Here is a 17,415-nt window from a genome sequence, read left to right as displayed (position 1 = left end):
CAGCCTGGGCTACATAGAAAGATCTTGATCCAAAGCCACTAAGAATTGAGCAAATTTTTATGATGACATTTGGTTTTTAATAGAGAATTCAGAACTGTACAATAGAGAATTCAGAACTGTTCAGAGCACTGGCCTGGTTTCTGCTGCAAGGATGACTTTCCACTTGAGAGCTTATCAGGCCAGGCATCTTCAACCTCCATCATTATCTGCCCAGCACTGGGGTACTGTGTGGATTCAGTTAGTACCAGAAAATTACAGGAGATTCTCCAGGGCATGGGCATGGGCATAGGCCAGGCTTGTCCTCAAGCTACCCTGACCAGCCCACCTTCTCTATTTCCCACATAGCAAGAATCTAGCCCATCCCAGAGCTTTGGACTCTGGTCCAGGGCCCAGCTGGTTGCTGCAGATGTACCAGGAAGACCAGAGGATAGTCCACCAGGGCATACAGGAACTGGTGAGGACCCCAGGAGACAGGTCAAGGGGGAGAAAGAGCAGGGGCTGCAGCTCTGGGTGATTTTGAATGGGTAAGGGGACAAGCTGACTGCTCAGAGGAAAACACTAGAAAGGGATGCACTCGGGAAGGATTGGGGGCAGCCTCGGGCACTTGGGCACTCCAAGACACCACTCCTTATTTGTCCTTGCATCTTTGTGACCCTTGTGCAGCCTCTTCTAGAAACAAGTGTCAGAGTTTCTGGGTTTGGGGTGGGGGTGATCTTAGAATTGAGAATAGTGTCTAGTAAATGCTGTTGCCTTTTTAAAAGACTCGGTTTCTTTTTGTTGGTTGGTTGGTTGGTTGGAGTTTTTTGTTTTTTGCTTTCCTTTTTTTTTTGGTTTTGTTGGTTGTTGTTGTTGTTGTTGTTGTTGTTGTTGCTGTTTGAGACAAGGTTTCTCTGTGTAGCCCTGGCTGTCCTGGAGTTCACTCTGTAGACCACTCTGGCCTTGAACTCACAGAGATCTGCCTGCCTCCCAAGTGTTGGGATTAAAGGCATGCACCACCACCATCTACTGGGTTTTCTTTCTTATGTTATGTTTGTAAAGCAAAATAACCACACTCCACTACTGAAGAGTTGGGGACTGTTGTGTTTGAAATGGTGCACAGCCAGGATCTTGGACTGCAGGATGATGTCACATTGCAAACCATGCATCTTCTCTCCTGGGAAGGCTGGTTTACTCATGCCCTTCCCCTCCAGTACCCTTATTGTGACAATGAGACGACAACACACAGAATGCTAGGAAATGACAGCTTGTTTTATTCGGGTCCAGATCATCTAAGCTGGACTGCGCTGTGACAAACAGTGGCTACCCTCTGGCTTGCAGACTGGCACCTTCAACTGCGTATTTGTTCCTCGTACCCTGCAGATAGAGAATGAATGACTTAGAATGGGTCCTTGGGTAAGAATGAAATGTCACTTGCTAAATGACCTTTGCATCTTCTCTGGTCCAGCTAGGACCAGCTAGGACCAGCTAGGGCATATTCCTGGGCTTGGCCTATTTCCCAGGTGGGAATCTAAGGCCCAGAGAGTGGACCAGGCTGCTCACCTGGGAAAGAGTCCATCATTTGACTCTCCAGTCCTTAGTGTTTACTCTCCAGGACCCCCTTGCCTGCCTCCCTGGACTCCCGAGGGCCTCCTACCATCACCAGGGACTCCACAGTACTCCTTGCATTCCTTCTCAGAGTAGAATTTGTTGCCATTGCCTTTGCAGCCCCCATAGAGGAATTGGATGCACTTCCCTTGTGCTGCATCGAATGCCCAGAGCTTTATGAAGGCTCGGCAGGGGCCTTGGACTATGGGGAGATTGCAGGCCGCTGTGGAGGAAAGAGGGATATGGAGAGTTAGTCTTGCACCTGCTGTTGGGACATACACAGGACAATAGCCAGGGCCAGGGGAGCCTGACATCTAGATTGCAGGTCCTTCTACAGACTGGGAAACTGGATGGGTCCCCAGAAACAAACAAACAAGCAGAACATGACTGACCCAGGCCACCTGCATCTACATATGGAATTCCTATGAACCACCTTGCCCTGAATTTCCACCTTAAGAAAACCTTAACTCCTGCTCATGTGCAGACCAGGTCTGTGGGAATCGGGAGTGCAAAGACAAGATGTACTCACCTATGGTCCGACATGTCTGCAGACAGTCCTTCTCAGAGATGAAGTTGTTGCCGTTGCCTAGGCAACCCCCATATTGAAAGGTCTCGCAGGCCATGGAAGCGCCATTGTAGTAATACCTCTCTTGCATCCCTAGGCAGGGGCCTTCTGAGTAGTTGAGCTGGCAGGAGTCTGGGAAGAGACAGAAGAGCAGCACTTACTGAGCACTTGCTATGGACCTGTGTACAACTTGATATGCACCACCATGCTCACAGAGAGGTCTAACAACTCATTCTTTGGGTGAGAAGCAGGTGCCCCTTACCTTCTTCACCTCAAGATGGTGAAGCTCAGAATGAACACCCAAGCCCCCAAACTCAAAAAAATTCATTCCACCCCATAACCCAGATTCAGGACATTTAACAGTGACCCGAAGATCTATCTACCCAGAGAGTCTAGCTGGCTCCCCTCACCAACAGCCACCTTGACCCCTTCACAAGGTACCATTCAGGTCTTTGGTCTCCTGGTCTCCATGGCTTTTGCTCTCCCTTGATCCATAAGACCCTTCTTGATGCCAGGACACAACCTGAGTTCCCTTGGCCCAGGTAGTGCCTTTCATCACCTCTGTCTCCTTAGCATCTCCAGCCCTTTGATGACGCTGTCCTTTGGACCTAACATTTGCCCCTTTGGAAGTCTCCTCACAAAAACCCAAAGAGCCAAGAAAAACTCAATGTCCAGCACAAGGCCTATGGGGGAGCAGGCTTGGCATTTGCTGAGCAAGTTAAATGAACTGACATTCACATGAAGCATCCATACATCCTTCTCCTCTACTGATACAGGAATCCTAAAGATCAGTTCAAGAGACAAGTATCCTGTTATATAGCAGAGAAAACCAAGGCTTGGTGAGCATACAGACAGGATAGAAATTCACTTCTGAGCCCTCCTGAGCCTGGAACTTTATATGTTGCCCGTCTTCCTCCAACCCAAGAGGGTTCGGAACTTCACCTGCCTTAGCCATGGCTGAGAGGTGGGCCTTGCAGTGCTGAGGCAGCCAGTCTGAGCTGGTCATGGGCTCAGCCAGCCATGGGCTCTGTTCTCCACAGCATGGCTGAAGCAGGTGATCAAATAAGACTCCTTACCTTCTTTCTTGAGGGTCCCAGTTATTAGTGGCTCAGTCCCTGACCCCTCACTCTCTTGGGGCAGCACTGCCCGCCGGGCTCTCTGGGGAAAGAAGAAAACAGTTTTGCAGAGATTCCACTGCTGTTGCTCACCTGAATCCCTGTAGCTGTGGAAACAGACCAGACTGCCTAATGAGATGCTAGCCCCAGTGTCAATCTGAATTCACAGAAAGGGCTCAAGAGGGTTTCTGGCTGTAGAGCCCCCTAAGCAAGAGTTCAAGACCAGTTAAAGAAGGGATGGGGATGGAGACATTGGTCACTAGGTAGCCTGTCTGCTCACAGGAGTGGTCTAAGGCTTAAAGAGGTAGTTCTATGGTGGTCTGAGATTGTGTCTTCTTTTAAGGGGTAACTAAAACCACCAGGGCCCATGGTCTCTTCCAGATTCATCTTAACCTGGTGACATATAGGCTTTCCTTGGTGAGAAAGGAGAGATGGAGAAAAGGAAAACAAGTTAGATAATACAGATGCTCCAAGAAATTGGATTACAGTGAAGGACTATTCACAACTCACAAGGATAAAGAAGTATGAGAGCAAGAAATATGAAAAAAATTAAGCCACCAGTGAAAGATACAGTAGCATCTATTGGTGTAAGAGCCACCACCAGTGATGGAAACCATTAGAGTTGGAAGAGATGTTTGGTTTAACCTCATAGCTGAGATAATTAATTGTGATTTAGACGCTGCAGGAAATAAATCCACATCCTGGGCGTTGTGGAAGGAAGCTAGAAACAATAGAAGAAAACTTTAGTGAGTTGAAGAAGGAGTTGGGTTGTCCATCCATGAGGAAAAAAAATAAAATCATCAAAATTAAAACAGACAAACACCTCCAAATAGGCATTGTAAAGAAGAAGGGCCAGGAGCCTGGAGACCCTCAGGGTAAACGGGAGGATTTAAACACAGAAGCTCAAGAGTAAATGATGGAGATCATGAGAAGGATCGGTGCAACTCCAGCCATTCTCCTTTCACCCAAGCTGCTGACGGTATGATGGACTCACAGAAATACAGTCTAAGCTGGGTAAGTGTGCTGACCGGTTCTTACGTCAACTTGACACAAGCTATCTGAGGAGCATGAACCTCAATTGAGAAAATGGCTCCATAAATCAGGTTGCAAGCAAGCCAGTAGAGCATTCTCATAATTAGGGATTGATGTGGGTAGACCCATCCCATTGTAGGTGGCAGGATCCTGGCTTCTGTAAGTAATCAGGGTGACTGACCTACAAGGAGCAAGCCAGTAAGCATCACCCCTCCGTGGGCTCCGCAACAGCTCCTGCCTCCAGGGTCCTGCCCCGTGAGAGTTCCTTCCTGACTTCCTTCAGTGATGAACAGGGATGTGGAAGAGTAAACCAAATAAGCCCTTTTCCGGATTGCTTATACTCATGGTGTTTCATCACAGTGAACGAAACCCTAAGACAGCAAGGACCCAGAAATATGCCGCATGTGTTTTTCTTGGGAGGAAAAAATGTTTGTTATGGAAACATTTCCACCAGAGAAAAGGAAGCTTAAAGACCAGAAGTAAAATGTAATTGTAAGGAAATTATGATAAAGCAGAAAAATATGATTACCTCCCACCCTGCTTTCTACTGGTATTAATACCAGTTAGGCAATAAAGGGACATGGGTTATACGTAGATGCCTTAGCAAACACCTGGTAACGGACCCAAATGGCTCTGTGAAAGCTCTAGCCATGTCCTGCTATCTCAGCTGGGGTATGTCATTGGATTTTGACTTTTTTTTTTAAACTAAAATTTCTAAATAAAGAAGAAAATTGAGGGAGACTAGCATATAAAGCCAGCGAAGCATACATTTCAAAATAAATAGTTACCAGGTGGTTGTGTTGGCACATGCCTTTAATCCCAGCACTTGGGAGGCAGAGGCAGGCACTCAACTCTGTGAGTTCAAGGCCAGCTTGCTCTATATTGTGAATTCCAGGACAGCCAGAGCTACACAGCGAGGCTTTGTCTCAAATAAATAAATAAATAAATAAATAAATAAATACCAAGTTAAAAGAACTTTTTAAAAGTGACAAGGCCGTGGTACTTGAGAGGTCGCTCAGCAGTTGATCTTGCAGACAACCCAGGTTTGGTTTCCAACACTAACATGGTGGCTCATAACTGTCTGTAACTCCAGTTCTAGGGTATCTATTGCCCTCTACTGGCCACTGTAGATAGTGCACACACATAGCACATGAACATACGTACAGGTAAAACACCAGTGAACATTAAATAAAAACAAAGTGAAAAATGTAGCTTCTTCCTTGAGAAAACACAAATGGTGAGTGATTCAGTGTAGGGAGGCCCAGAAGACCCAGGGACTCCAGCTTTAGAGGCGTGGCGTCTTCCACAGAGGAGTCAGCACGGCTGTGGTTATGGCTGAGGCTTGGCCCATGGCCTGGGGCACAGGGCTTATGTATAGTGGGTTAGGACAATGCAGAAGCTCCTCCACCTTGTGTTCTTTCAGAGGCTATTTCATCTTTAACTAGGATATGGCCTCCTTGATGATGAATCCCATGGAAAATTACACATCTCTGTTCTCAGAACCAAAGGTTGGGGCCTCCTAGCTAACTTTTCTTAGCTTCCGTTAAAAGTGCTTGCTTCAAACTATGTACTTTTGAGAAGAGAAAGCCCCACCCCACAGCCCCTATGCAGCTGCTGAGTGAGATGTGACGTCATGGTTTTTGGCTTAAAAAAAAAAAAAAAAAAAAAAAACCCTGTGTTCTGGACACTCAGGGCTACACTCAAGTCCCTAGCACTTTCCAGCTGATTGGAATAAAGACTTATAATTGGCTATTCATATGTCTGAGTGGTCATCTCTGGCATGCTTCCTTTAACACATGGAGACAAAGCTGAAGATGATCTTGTCACCAAGCTGAGCCACCTGCACAAGGACGTGAAGATCAAGTCCCTGGAGGAGATCTACCTGGTCTTTCTCCAGGGAGTGATTACTGAATTTTTCTTGGGGATCACATCAATGCAGAAGCAACTTTGGCTGGCCACTGGACCCAGAGTTTTGTCACCACTGGGGACTGCAATAGTCATGTGGGTCTGAATTTTAAGTGCTCCAAAGAGGCAGCCACTGTCATTCTAGAAGCCAACACCTTGGTCAAGCCTTCCACTCTCCCTATGTGGATAGGCTTCTGGGGAACATTTGCAAGCTCCACACGGCCCCATGCAATGTGACAGGCCACTGTGGTTCTGTGTTTGTGAGCCTCATCCCTCTCCCCAGAGACACTGGCATTGTCTCTGCTCCTGTGCCCAAGAAACTGGTGTTGCCGGCCAGTTCTTAAACATCAGTAAGGTGCCAGTCTCTACAGAATGTCTGTGGTGGGGCTGTTGAAGAAGGGTGGAAGAGATACTCACGGCAATTGACGTGGGCTCCACCTCCCGATCTCCAGGGACACATTCCCCTAATGCAGAGGACACAAAAGAAGAGTGAGCACGAGACCCAGGCTCTGGAGGGTGGACCCAGATTTCTGTGGACATCGTGTCCTGTGCTTTAGCACACTTCATGGAGGGCCCTCCTCACTGCACTCAAAGCCTTTGATGGGACAGTTAACAGACCAGCATCACTTTGTCAGTATCCTCAAGAGATCATTGACAGGGACACTTCCAAAGCATCATGTTGCATCCTCTAATGGCTTTTTTTTTCTCTCACAGACCCCTCACAGTGGGCTTTGATTGGGAGCGCATTGTTATCCCATTTGACAGGTGAGGTAAGTAAGGGTCTAGGATGGCTAGCCAGAAGTCAAACCTCTGTGCTTGAGCCACTAAGCTTCAATGTGGGTACTGTGACTGTGGAGTCTGTGCCCTCAACCCCAAGGCTTTGCTGCCTCTTTGGCAGTGTCTGTGGATACCCTCATGGAGACCTGTGACCCTGGGATAAGAATGGAATTCATTAAGTGCTGCCTCTGCTAGTGCATGTTCTGAGACTTGGGGCAAACCCAGGAGCTCTCTTAGTCTCTGTAGAGAGGGAGAGGACCATGGCCTTGTTTGTCTCTGAGTGCAGGGACTGGGGATGCTCTCTATGGGACAGGAAGGAGAGGAGAACCAAAATTCAGAGTCAGGCAAAATACCACTTACCTCTGTCAGGCATAAAAATGATGGAGTTCTCAGGGATACCCACACTCAGGGCCACATCCTTGAACTCCTGCAGAAGGCTGTCCCTCAGCTGTGGCTCCCGGCCTGCAAACAGAAACCAGAGGAGAAACTGAGAGTCCCAGGCTTCCTGGCCAGCTGGACTGTGTCCAGTGAAAAGTGTGGAAAGGACTGGCCTATTAACTACCCTTGGCATACCATTGAAAGATGGGTCTCCAAGAGAGAGACTGGGCCCATCATAGGTCCTGGGTCCTTATTCAGGGCTATTCCCATTGGCTTTGTCTGGACCTTGGTGACTCTAGAGTCACTTTCTCCTGGCTCCTTTCCATTTTCATGTAAGGGAGGGGTGTACACATGTGTTCATGCATGCATGCATGCATGCATGCACATGTGTTTGTCTATGTGGGCACCTATGCAGGTGGAAGCCAGGGGTTGAAGAAGGAATCGGCTTACATTGCTCTCCTACCATTGGGGTAGGGGCTCTCAGTCAAACTCAGAACCCACAGATACACCTGTATCCCTTGCCAGCTTGGGTCGGATCCCCTGTCAGATCCTGACAGACCCCTTGCTGGCTAGAATTACAGGCAAATGGCCACACCCACCTGGTGTTTGTGTGGGTTTGGGAATCCCAATTTGGCCTCATTCTTGGTAGCAAGCACTTTAATCATTGAACTGTCTCCCTGGCCCTAGGAGTGGCTTTCAGAGATGGTGTGAGAATTCTACCTCACCCAGGATGCTGAGCTATTCAAGGCCAGGACTCATTGTCCCTCCCTAACCGGGAGTTCTCTCACAAAGAAGAGACAAGCTTCCTGCTCCTTCCCACCCAGGGTTCATAGATGAATAATCACTGCCCCACCCCAACTCTAACAGACTCATGCTTAAGGCCTTTACCATAGAGCTTGGCAGTGATGGTGGGCCCGTGGTGGTGGCTGAACTTCTTGGTAAGGAAAATGGCATATTCGTCATAGTTGGTGTGGACCACATAGGATTCCAAGGTTATGTTCCATTCTGTGTGAGAGGTGCAGGTAGACCAAAGGAGGCAGTGGTTAGGCTCTTCACCCTGGAGGCCCATCACCCATCCTCCACTCATCGTGTCCGCATCCATCCTCACAGCCACATGGCCCTTCCAAGGGGTCAACATCTGCTCACCAGCATCCCTCTCTCCAGCTGCTAGACAGCATCAGCTCACCCAGCTCCACTCCATCCACCCACTCTAAGTCCACTCTTGTTTCCTTTTCTCTGTCTCTCTCCCTCCCTGGTGCCTTCCCTCTCTTTTTCCTACCTTCCTCTTCTCATTCCTCTCTTCCTTCCTCCCACCCTTCCGTTCTCCCTCCTCTCTTGCCCACTAGCTCTCCTCCCTTGCCCCAGTTCCTCTTTTATTTAAAAGCAGAGTCTAATTTAGCTCAGTCTGGCCTTTTAGCTTGCTATGTAGCCAGGGATGACTTTGAACTTCTGACCCTTCTCCCTCCAACTCATTGCTGAGAATATTAGCATAAACCACCATGGCCAGCTTTCCTTTCTTCCTTCTTCTTTCCTTCTTTCCCATCTGTCTGTCTTTCCTTCCTTCTGTTCTCCCTCCATCACTCCCTCTACCTGTCTTTCAGATGACCCAAGAACTCATCTGCCTGTTCATTTGCTTACTATTGCGCATGCACTCAATCTCTCCCGTGCTCACCGTACACGGCGTGCATCCCACACACAATGATTTGGCACACACAGCACAGTCAACAGACAGTTGCTAAATCTCTGAGTAAATTTGGGCCCATATCCCTCTGCCACAAAACACAAGCATTGGGGCTGCTGGGTGGGGAGCCGGTGATGTCATCCTTGGCATTCTGCACCTTTCCCAGTTCTGGTCATATGGTAACTGGGGGACTGTGGGGTGACAAGATGGCAGCGATGCATTTGGGGGAAGGATGGATGACTTCTTAGATAAATTGGGAAGGAAGGATGCAAGGGTGGAGCAGGGAGGGAAAGGGGAAGGAAGAGACAGTGGTGTGTCCCCTCACTTACTGGATTTGTGGTAAAGGAACTTTCCATCGATGTCCGTCTTCTGGTACGCCCCAGTGATCTCCTCACAGACACCTCTCCTGGCAATCATAAAGCCAAAATTTCCAAATATCTTGCTTCATTGTCATCCTAGCCCTTGGAAATCCCTCTTTTGTACATGAGGAACAGGGAAAGGGGACAGGTTCATGTGTCCTGGCAGTAACGTCGTGGTTGTCATTGTTGCACATTACCCTGGTGGCAGCGATGAACTGGTGCTCAGCTTTCTTTTTTCTTTTTTTCCATATTTTTTATTGGGTATTTATTTCAATTACATTTCCAGTGCTATCCCAAAAGTCCCCCATACGCTTCCCCACCCACTCCCCTACCCACCCACTCCCACTTCTTGGCCCTGGCATTCCCCTGTACTGAGGCATATAAAGTTTGCACGACCAATGGGCCTCTCTTTCCACTGATGGCCGACTAGGCCATCTTCTGATTCATATGCAGCTAGAGACACGAGCTCTGGGGGCGGGGGGGGGGTGTTAGTTCATATTGTTGTTCCACCTATAGGATTGCAGGTCCCTTCAGCTCCTTGAGTACTTTCCCTAGCTCCTCCATTGGGGGCCCTGTGATCCATCCAATAGCTGACTGTGAGCATCCACTTCTGTGTTTGCCAGGCCCTGGCATAGGCTCACAAGAGACAGCCATATCTGGGTCCTTTTAGCAAAATCTTGCTAGTGTATGCAATGGTGTCAGCGTTTGGAAGCTGATTATGGGATGGATCCCCGGATATGGCAGTTTCTAGATGGTCCATCTTTTCGTCTCAGCTCCAAACTTTGGTGCTCAGCTTTCATTCACTGTCTAATGTCCCCATCCAGGACATGGGTATCACACATCACTGCCCCTCGTGGTTGTCATAGGGATCTCTCAGCACTTCCTATGGGTCAGGGAAGCGCTGTAGAATTCTCTTACTCATACACAACCACTCCTTGTCCTGTGAACAACACTTGTGCCATATGCTGGGGACACAGAGGAAAGCCTCAAAGGCCTGTGCTTGCATGGGGCTTGTAGTGATTTGAGACAGGAAGTCCATCCAGGGCCAGACACACACAGTGTATTGAGCAGTATGTAGAAGAAATGGCATGGAAACAGTATGTCCAAGACTCACATACTTATATATAATAAATAATTAAATCTTGAAAAAAGTCTTTCTGGTTGCTAGGTGAAGACTGGATCAAAGGGGAAGACTGAGGTTGAAGGTGGGAAGGAAAGTAGATGGGTTGCAGGAGACAGGGAGGGATGGAGGGAGGACAGATGGAGGGATGGAGGCTTGGATCACAGTGGCAGCAGTGAAGAGAGGACAGGTGGGAGAGGGGGAGAACTTCATGATAGACTGCACAGCATCAGGGAGGAATGGACAGAGTCTAGACTTCACCCTAGACCCACTGGCCTGAGGCTCTCCAGCTAGGTCCCTGGGGTAGTTGTTCCTTTCCTCAGCCAAGGGAGGAATACACAAGATGGGGCAAGTTGCACAGGAAGCCTAGTGTTGGAGACACAGTCCTTGAGAGGCTCATGAGACATCTGCTGAGGAGGACAGCCGTGAACCTGAGGCTCAGAAGCAAGGTACTAGCTGAGGGTCCCAGGACAAGATGGGGGTACCAGGGAGCCTGGTCACTCCTGTGCACCACTCACCGCCATCGAGTACTGGTCATGCTGATCTCTGCTTCTGTCGCCCCCTCCTGCAGCACCAGCGTGCCCACGCTCATCTTGTCCTTAATGCGCCTCAGCCACGGGCAGGTGGATCCCACCGCCAGATTGTACCATTTTCCATAGATCTAGGAAGAGCCACAAATCTGGATTTAACCAAGCCTTTGAGGAGATGTGTCCACATTTCCCCTCCTTCCTCCAAGGACCAGTCCTTTAAGGGAAAGTGTCTCAAGGTGACAGTGGAGTTCCGGGTACAGCATGTTTAGGGCAGAGGTGCGCAGAGTCCCCCTGCCTTACACAAGGCCTGCTCCACAGAAGTAAAGTGTCTGAGATGCCCCTGTGAGCAAGTAGAGTCCAGGTTGCATATTCTGAGGTCACCAGCTACCGCTGCCTTGGAAAACGAGCCTTGGGTTTTACACCTTTCATGGCAGTGTCTGCCACCTTGTGAGGTAGCCAGCAGAAGTGCCATGAAGACACTACAAACCTGGTGGGACCTTCTGGGACCAGCCAACCACCTCTTCCTCTTGACAGCAGTCAGACAGAGCTGACCTTCCAGCCCCTGGACCTCCAGCACACCTGTTCCTTGTCCTAAGGTATAGAAAATCACCGGGAGAGTTCTGAAAACCCCTCAGATAGATCATGGAGACAGTGTTGAGGTGGACAGGGTCCCTACACAGACAACTTTATGATTGATTCAGGACAAAGTTGGGGTTGCTTTGTTAGAAAGAAAGAAAGAAAGAAAGAAAGAAAGAAAGAAAGAAAGAAAGAAAGAAAGAAAGAAAGAGAGAGAGAGAGAGAGAGAGAGAGGAAGAGAGGAAGGAAGGAAGGAAGGAAGGAAGGAAGGAAGGAAGGAAGGAAGGAAGAAGAAAGAAAGAAAGAAAGAAAGAAAGAAAGAAAGAAAGAAAGAAAGAAAGAAAGCATGTAGCTCTACAACACACACACATGTACATGCAAGGGCATGTGTACACATACAAAAATATAAAAAAATATAGACACATACGCATAGACACATAGTGACATGTCTCCACAGGCCAAGGTGCCCTTAGGCTTACACTTCGTAATTCCCTCAATCCCATCAGCCAGTGTCCTACCTCTCTTCCTCACATAATCCCACAAGCCTGTCCACAAAGCTCACAGGTTCATGCCCACCCTATGCCACCTGCCATATGTGGATTCCTCTGGGGACCCATGAGGACAGCCCAGATTTGGAAGACACTAGGCTTACAGGGGGCCCCAAAGAATGAATGGCAGGTGAGGGAGCTGTATCTTCAGAGAATCTCAGAATAACCTAACAGCCTGGCCAGGAAGGTCTCCTAGAGATTGAGATGCCATCTACAAGATAGGAAAGATGAGCACCCCAAGACAGGACAGGCAGGCCTTAGCTGGCAAGGCCCAGGAGCATGGGCATACTACCACTGTGACCATCTCTGCCAGAAAGGCCAGCCTTACCCGGGACTCGCTGAAGTTCTCCTGAACCTGGATATCTGGTAGTGTTGATGCATCGTCAGCCCTCGAAGCAAGGCAGGCAGTCAGCAGCAGGAACAGGGTCCTGAGACCCTGCATGGCTCTGTGGTCTTTGGCCTTTAATGTCTCTCTCACAGCTTGGTGTGGGAACAGGGATTACTTCCCTGCCAGTGGCAGCTACAAACTGAGGCTGGGGAAGGGGCCGGAGGCAAATGATGACCTTGGTGTTTGCTTTGCTCAGCCAAGGCCAATCAGGGTCTTGGGCCAGCTCTAATCGATCCCTACAAGCCCAGCCCAGGTCCAACTCTGTGGACAGGAAGCCATGGTTACTGACTCTGAAGGGACATTGACCAAGCACAATAGAGTTCAGACCCTAGAAAGGTTTCATTAAAGGTCAACTCTCCCCAGGGAGCACAGGGGATGAGGCAGTCAGGCAGTGACTGGCCTGGCCCTCCAATTCTTCCCCCTGGATCTCAGAAGATACAGGTAGCCTGGTTCTGGCTTCTTTCTCATATGACAAAACTAAGGCCCAGGGAAGTTGGCTATAGAGCAAAGCATCCTTCCTCCCAGGACTTTCCCTCTGGTCTCCAGCCTCTCATAGCCATTGAGATAATCAGGACAGGGAGAGATGCTATCCCTTCACCGAGCCACACTGGCTTCCCACCGTGAAACCATCAGTACCCAGATGAACCACCCCCCACCCCCCCCTCCCGTGCTCACCTCAGAGGCGTGTGCAGTTGCCTTTCACTGACAAAGGTTTTGACTCTTCTGGAATGACAAGACCCACTAGGGCTCCACTGTAAGAAAGGGAGCCTAGCCTCCAAAGCCAGGCAGCTTCCTGTGGTCTTCCTGCTGTGTGCGCTTGAAAAAATTGCTGAGCCCCCTCGGTGCTCATTTTTTCACCAATAAACGGTGTTAACACAAGTACCTGGATCCTAGCTTTGGAGTGAAGGTTGAAGGGGTGAATGCCAACAGGCAACAGCATTGTTCTTAGGTAAGAGCTGAAGGGTCATTGTGACTTCCATAAAATATATGTTCCTGTCGCTCTCCAGAACCATGAACAGGATGCTACTTTTAGACTAAACCAGTTAAAGGAAATTTGGAGAGAGGACGACATACTTTGTATCATTCCTAATGATTTAGGGTTTTTTATAGCAGTAGCCCAAAGAAGGTAACACAGTAACATTTTGATTTAAAACAGCAACATTTTTTTTTGAGACTGGGTCTTAAATAGCTCAGGCTGCCCTTGAACTGGATTTGTAGTCAGCCCTGCCTTGAATATCTGACCCTTCTCATGAGTGCTAGAATTACAGGCATGCACTACACCTGGTTTATGCTGTGGGGGGCAGGGGGAGGAGTTAAACCTAGGGCTTCCTGCATGTTAGACAAGAGTGCTACCAATTGAGCAACATCCCTAGCCTCTAGATTTATATACTCTAATGGGAGATTTTTAAACCCACATCTGTTCACATCACAGCTCCTCCCGTCCATGGTGCTATAATCCCTCTTCACTCTCTTCTCTCTCCTCCAGGGGTTCCAGCCATCATCCTTTACTCCTCCCTGATTCCCTCACGGCAAACAACCCCTGTTAGAGCTGAGACTGGAGAGCCAGAGTCCTGCATGTGGAAGAAACAGGGGGTCCGTTCCACAGTCAGTGCACTGTGCCCCTTCTGTGAGACCCAGCAGACACAGTCCCCTTTTGCTGGTATCCAGAGCACATGTGTGTCTGTCTGTAAATGAGAGGGTTTCCCATGCACCCTAACAGACAGCTTGGCCACGGATGGAATTTCCTTTTTTGCTCTGGCTGCCAGGAAGCACAAAACCTCCATACACATTTCAACACAGCAACTGTCTTGGCTTAACTTTCTGGCATAGTTGCCTTCTTTTGTGTTCCTGATTCTCAGACATTTTTTTAATATATAAAAATAACATTTATTTGTTTGTGGGAATAGTCTCTGCAGGAATACATGTGCCACAACACATGCACTATAGTGGGGGTGCTTGTGGAGGTCAGAGGACAACTTGAAGGTGTCACTTCTCTCCTTCCACCATGTGGGTTCCAGGGATGGAACTCAGACAGGCAGGGCTGGCAGCAAGTGCCTTACCCACTGATCCATCTCAGCAGTACAGTCTCTCAGCCTTTCATGGTTGGCTAATGGTGGGCATAAGGTGATAGAGAGAGAGAGGGAGGGGAGAGGAGGAAGGAGGAGGAGGAAGAAGAAGAGGAAAAGAAAGAGGAGGAGGGGGAGGAGGAGGGGGAGGAGGAGGGGGAGGAGGAGGGGGAGGAGGAGGGGGAGGGGGAGGGGGAGGGGGAGGGGGAGGGGGAGGGGGAGAGGGAGAGGGAGAGGGAGAGGGAGAGGGAGAGGGAGAGGGAGAGGGAGAAGGAGAAGAAGAAGAAGAAGAAGAAGAAGAAGAAGAAGAAGAAGAAGAAGAAGAAGAAGAAGAAGAAGAAGAAGAAGAAGAAGAAGAAGAAGAAGAAGAAGAAGAAGAAGAAGAAGAAGAAGAAGAAGAAGAAGAAGAAGAAGAAACTGGGCATATTGACTCTTTGTTCTGTGGGAGCTTGGGAACAGCCTTTTTCTTCCGTAATCTATAAACTAGAGAACAGAGCAGTTGCCATTTGGCTCACTTGAGGACACACTTGAAGACATTCTGTGAATGTCCATGGGCGCTCCAGGGTCTGTCCCACTACCTGGGCTACATGCCTTGCACCAAAATGACCTCTCACGTACATATAATTTCTTTATATTTTATGTTCACTGGTGTTTTGCCTGCATGCACATCTGTGTGAGGGTCAGAAGCCCTGGGACTGGAGTTACAGACAATTGTGAGTTGCCATGTGGTTGCTGGGAATTGAACCTGAGGTCACTGGAAGAGCAGCCAGTGCTTCTAACTGCTGAGCCATCTCTCTAGCCTCTCCCAAATGACCTTTCTGAACTTGCTGGCACGCCGGACAGCCTAGGGCACTTGAGGGGACCCCAGCTCTGATCTCAGACTCTTGGGGACAAGCCCATATACTCATTTGACAACATGCTTGGGTGAGGAGGAGCTGGGAGGATGGCTCAGTGTGCTGATTTACCTGGTGCACAACATGTTCACGGGCTAAGGTGGGGTGGGAGAGGAAACCCGAATGACTAGGAGGGCTGCTCTCTGTCCTTGCTGCAGATGTTTGCACTCCTGAGATTATTAACCAGAGCAAACAGAGGGACCTCAGCGGAGGCCACCTGGACTTTGAACCACTCTTAAACATTAACAGGGGCTACGAGGATGAAAAGTGGGACCCCATCCCCTCTTCTCATTTGTCTCTCAGAGTAGAATGTGGAAGCTGAAGGGGGCGGGGCAAAGTTTACAGGCATCATCAGGATTCTGGAATGATCTGAACGTGGGAGAATGTTGCCCACCCAGTAGCCTCAAGGGTACCCAGCAGAGCGGAGACCAAAGACCTCCGTTTTCAGATGAACACAGTGGGGATGGGGCCTTATTTAAGGTCACTCAGCTTACAGCCCAGGTGGCACATAAATGGACCTGTTCCTACACCCACATTCCCACTTCATGGCTATTCAAGTGCTCCTTATTTCAACCTTGTCATTAGGAACAGGATAGGGACCCTGACATGCTTTGAGGAGGAGGCAGGCAAACGGGGATAGGTCTAAAGCAGGGTATGGAGGCCATGGGAGGGATTCACCCCAAGAGTGGACATGGAAGACAGGAGTGCACAGGGGAGTGAGGTCCCAGAAGGGGTGTCACCTCAGCATTGAGAACACAATCACAAAAGTCCAAGAAAAGGAAAATGGAGATAGAATTATACTTGGGATCTAACACACACACACACACACACACACACACACACCAGAGCAGGTGAGATGGTGCAGTAGGTTTAGGTGCTTGCTGAGTTTGACTTGACTTGAGTTTGATCCTAGAAACCCATTTGGTAGAAGGAAAGGCCTGACCCCTGCATGTTGTCCTATGATTCCTACACTCATGTGCACACATGTGTATGCACATAAAACAGATACACACCAAAACATTTTAAGTTGAAAACATCTCCGTAGTCAGGGGGTGTGGAGGACAGGGGGGAGTGCCTGGGCCGGTGGGACAGGCAGGATCGCCAGGGCCCAGGGCTTGCTCCTTGCCCTAAAGGCACAGGGTCCTTTATGTTCAGAAGGTGATCGAGAGTGCATCTGGGGTGCAGGAGACTAATGGGGAGACAGGAAAGAGTTGGAAGACAGTGAGTACCCAGGCGGCTTCCAGGAAGAGGGAAGGATTGGTCATCAGAAGCTGTTACTGAACAAGTGAGGACCTCAGGGGCACAGGGCAGAACAGAGGCCAGTGGGTGCAGGCAAGCTTAATGTCACAGGCTGTCCTTTCAGAGTCACCATGGGAAGTGGGAGTGGGGGTGGACGCTATGACGGTGAGGAAAGAGGAGCTCCTCATGGCCCATCTGTGTTCCACACTCTGCTTTTCATTCCCCACTCTGTGCCAAATAGAAATCCAGGCTGGTGATCTATCTCAGTAAAGTGACTTCCTGGCATGCGTGAGGGTGCCAGGAAGTCCCGGCAACTACATAAGCTGGGCATAGTGGCACAGACCTGTGATGGCCGCATTTGAGGGGTTAGGAGAGGAGGATCGGGAGTTCAAGATCATCCTTAACCACACAGTAAATTAAAGGCCAGACTGGGCTGCTTGAGACCTTGTCAAGAAAAGGAGTTGGAGGGGCCAGCTGGAGACTTGAGTATCGGAGTCCAGTGACAGGCAGGGGACTACAGATGCAGTCCTTTCCCCTCTTGGCTTTGGCAGTTTCATCTAAACATCCATGTGGGACAGTGCTTACTCAAGTGACACAGCTGAAACAATGCATGGTTCACACTTGTGAGAATATTCCCAAACGTGTGGACTTGAGGAAGC

The 17,415-nt window shown here is 49.1% G+C and overlaps 1 protein-coding gene across 1 annotated transcript; it reads right to left on the bottom strand.

The window, feature by feature from the left end:
• Positions 1 to 1,227: 1,227 nt before the first annotated feature.
• Ambp (alpha-1-microglobulin/bikunin precursor) lies at positions 1,228 to 12,727 on the bottom strand. The gene is made up of 10 exons (XM_021160096.3): positions 12,499 to 12,727; positions 11,035 to 11,177; positions 9,367 to 9,443; positions 8,245 to 8,361; positions 7,339 to 7,440; positions 6,619 to 6,665; positions 3,226 to 3,307; positions 2,114 to 2,281; positions 1,634 to 1,807; positions 1,228 to 1,353 (listed from the first exon to the last, which is right to left on the bottom strand). The coding sequence occupies exons 1-10, from the start codon at positions 12,610 to 12,612 to the stop codon at positions 1,328 to 1,330; spliced, it is 1,050 nt and encodes a 349-aa protein (XP_021015755.1). The 5' UTR covers positions 12,613 to 12,727; the 3' UTR covers positions 1,228 to 1,327.
• Between the last annotated feature and the right edge of the window lie 4,688 nt (positions 12,728 to 17,415).

Source organism: Mus caroli, unplaced genomic scaffold (assembly GCF_978045245.1).
Source record: "Mus caroli unplaced genomic scaffold, Mus_caroli_1 scaffold_6, whole genome shotgun sequence".
Lineage (NCBI taxonomy): Eukaryota > Metazoa > Chordata > Mammalia > Rodentia > Muridae > Mus > Mus caroli.
This window is presented reverse-complemented; position numbering and strand designations above follow the sequence as displayed.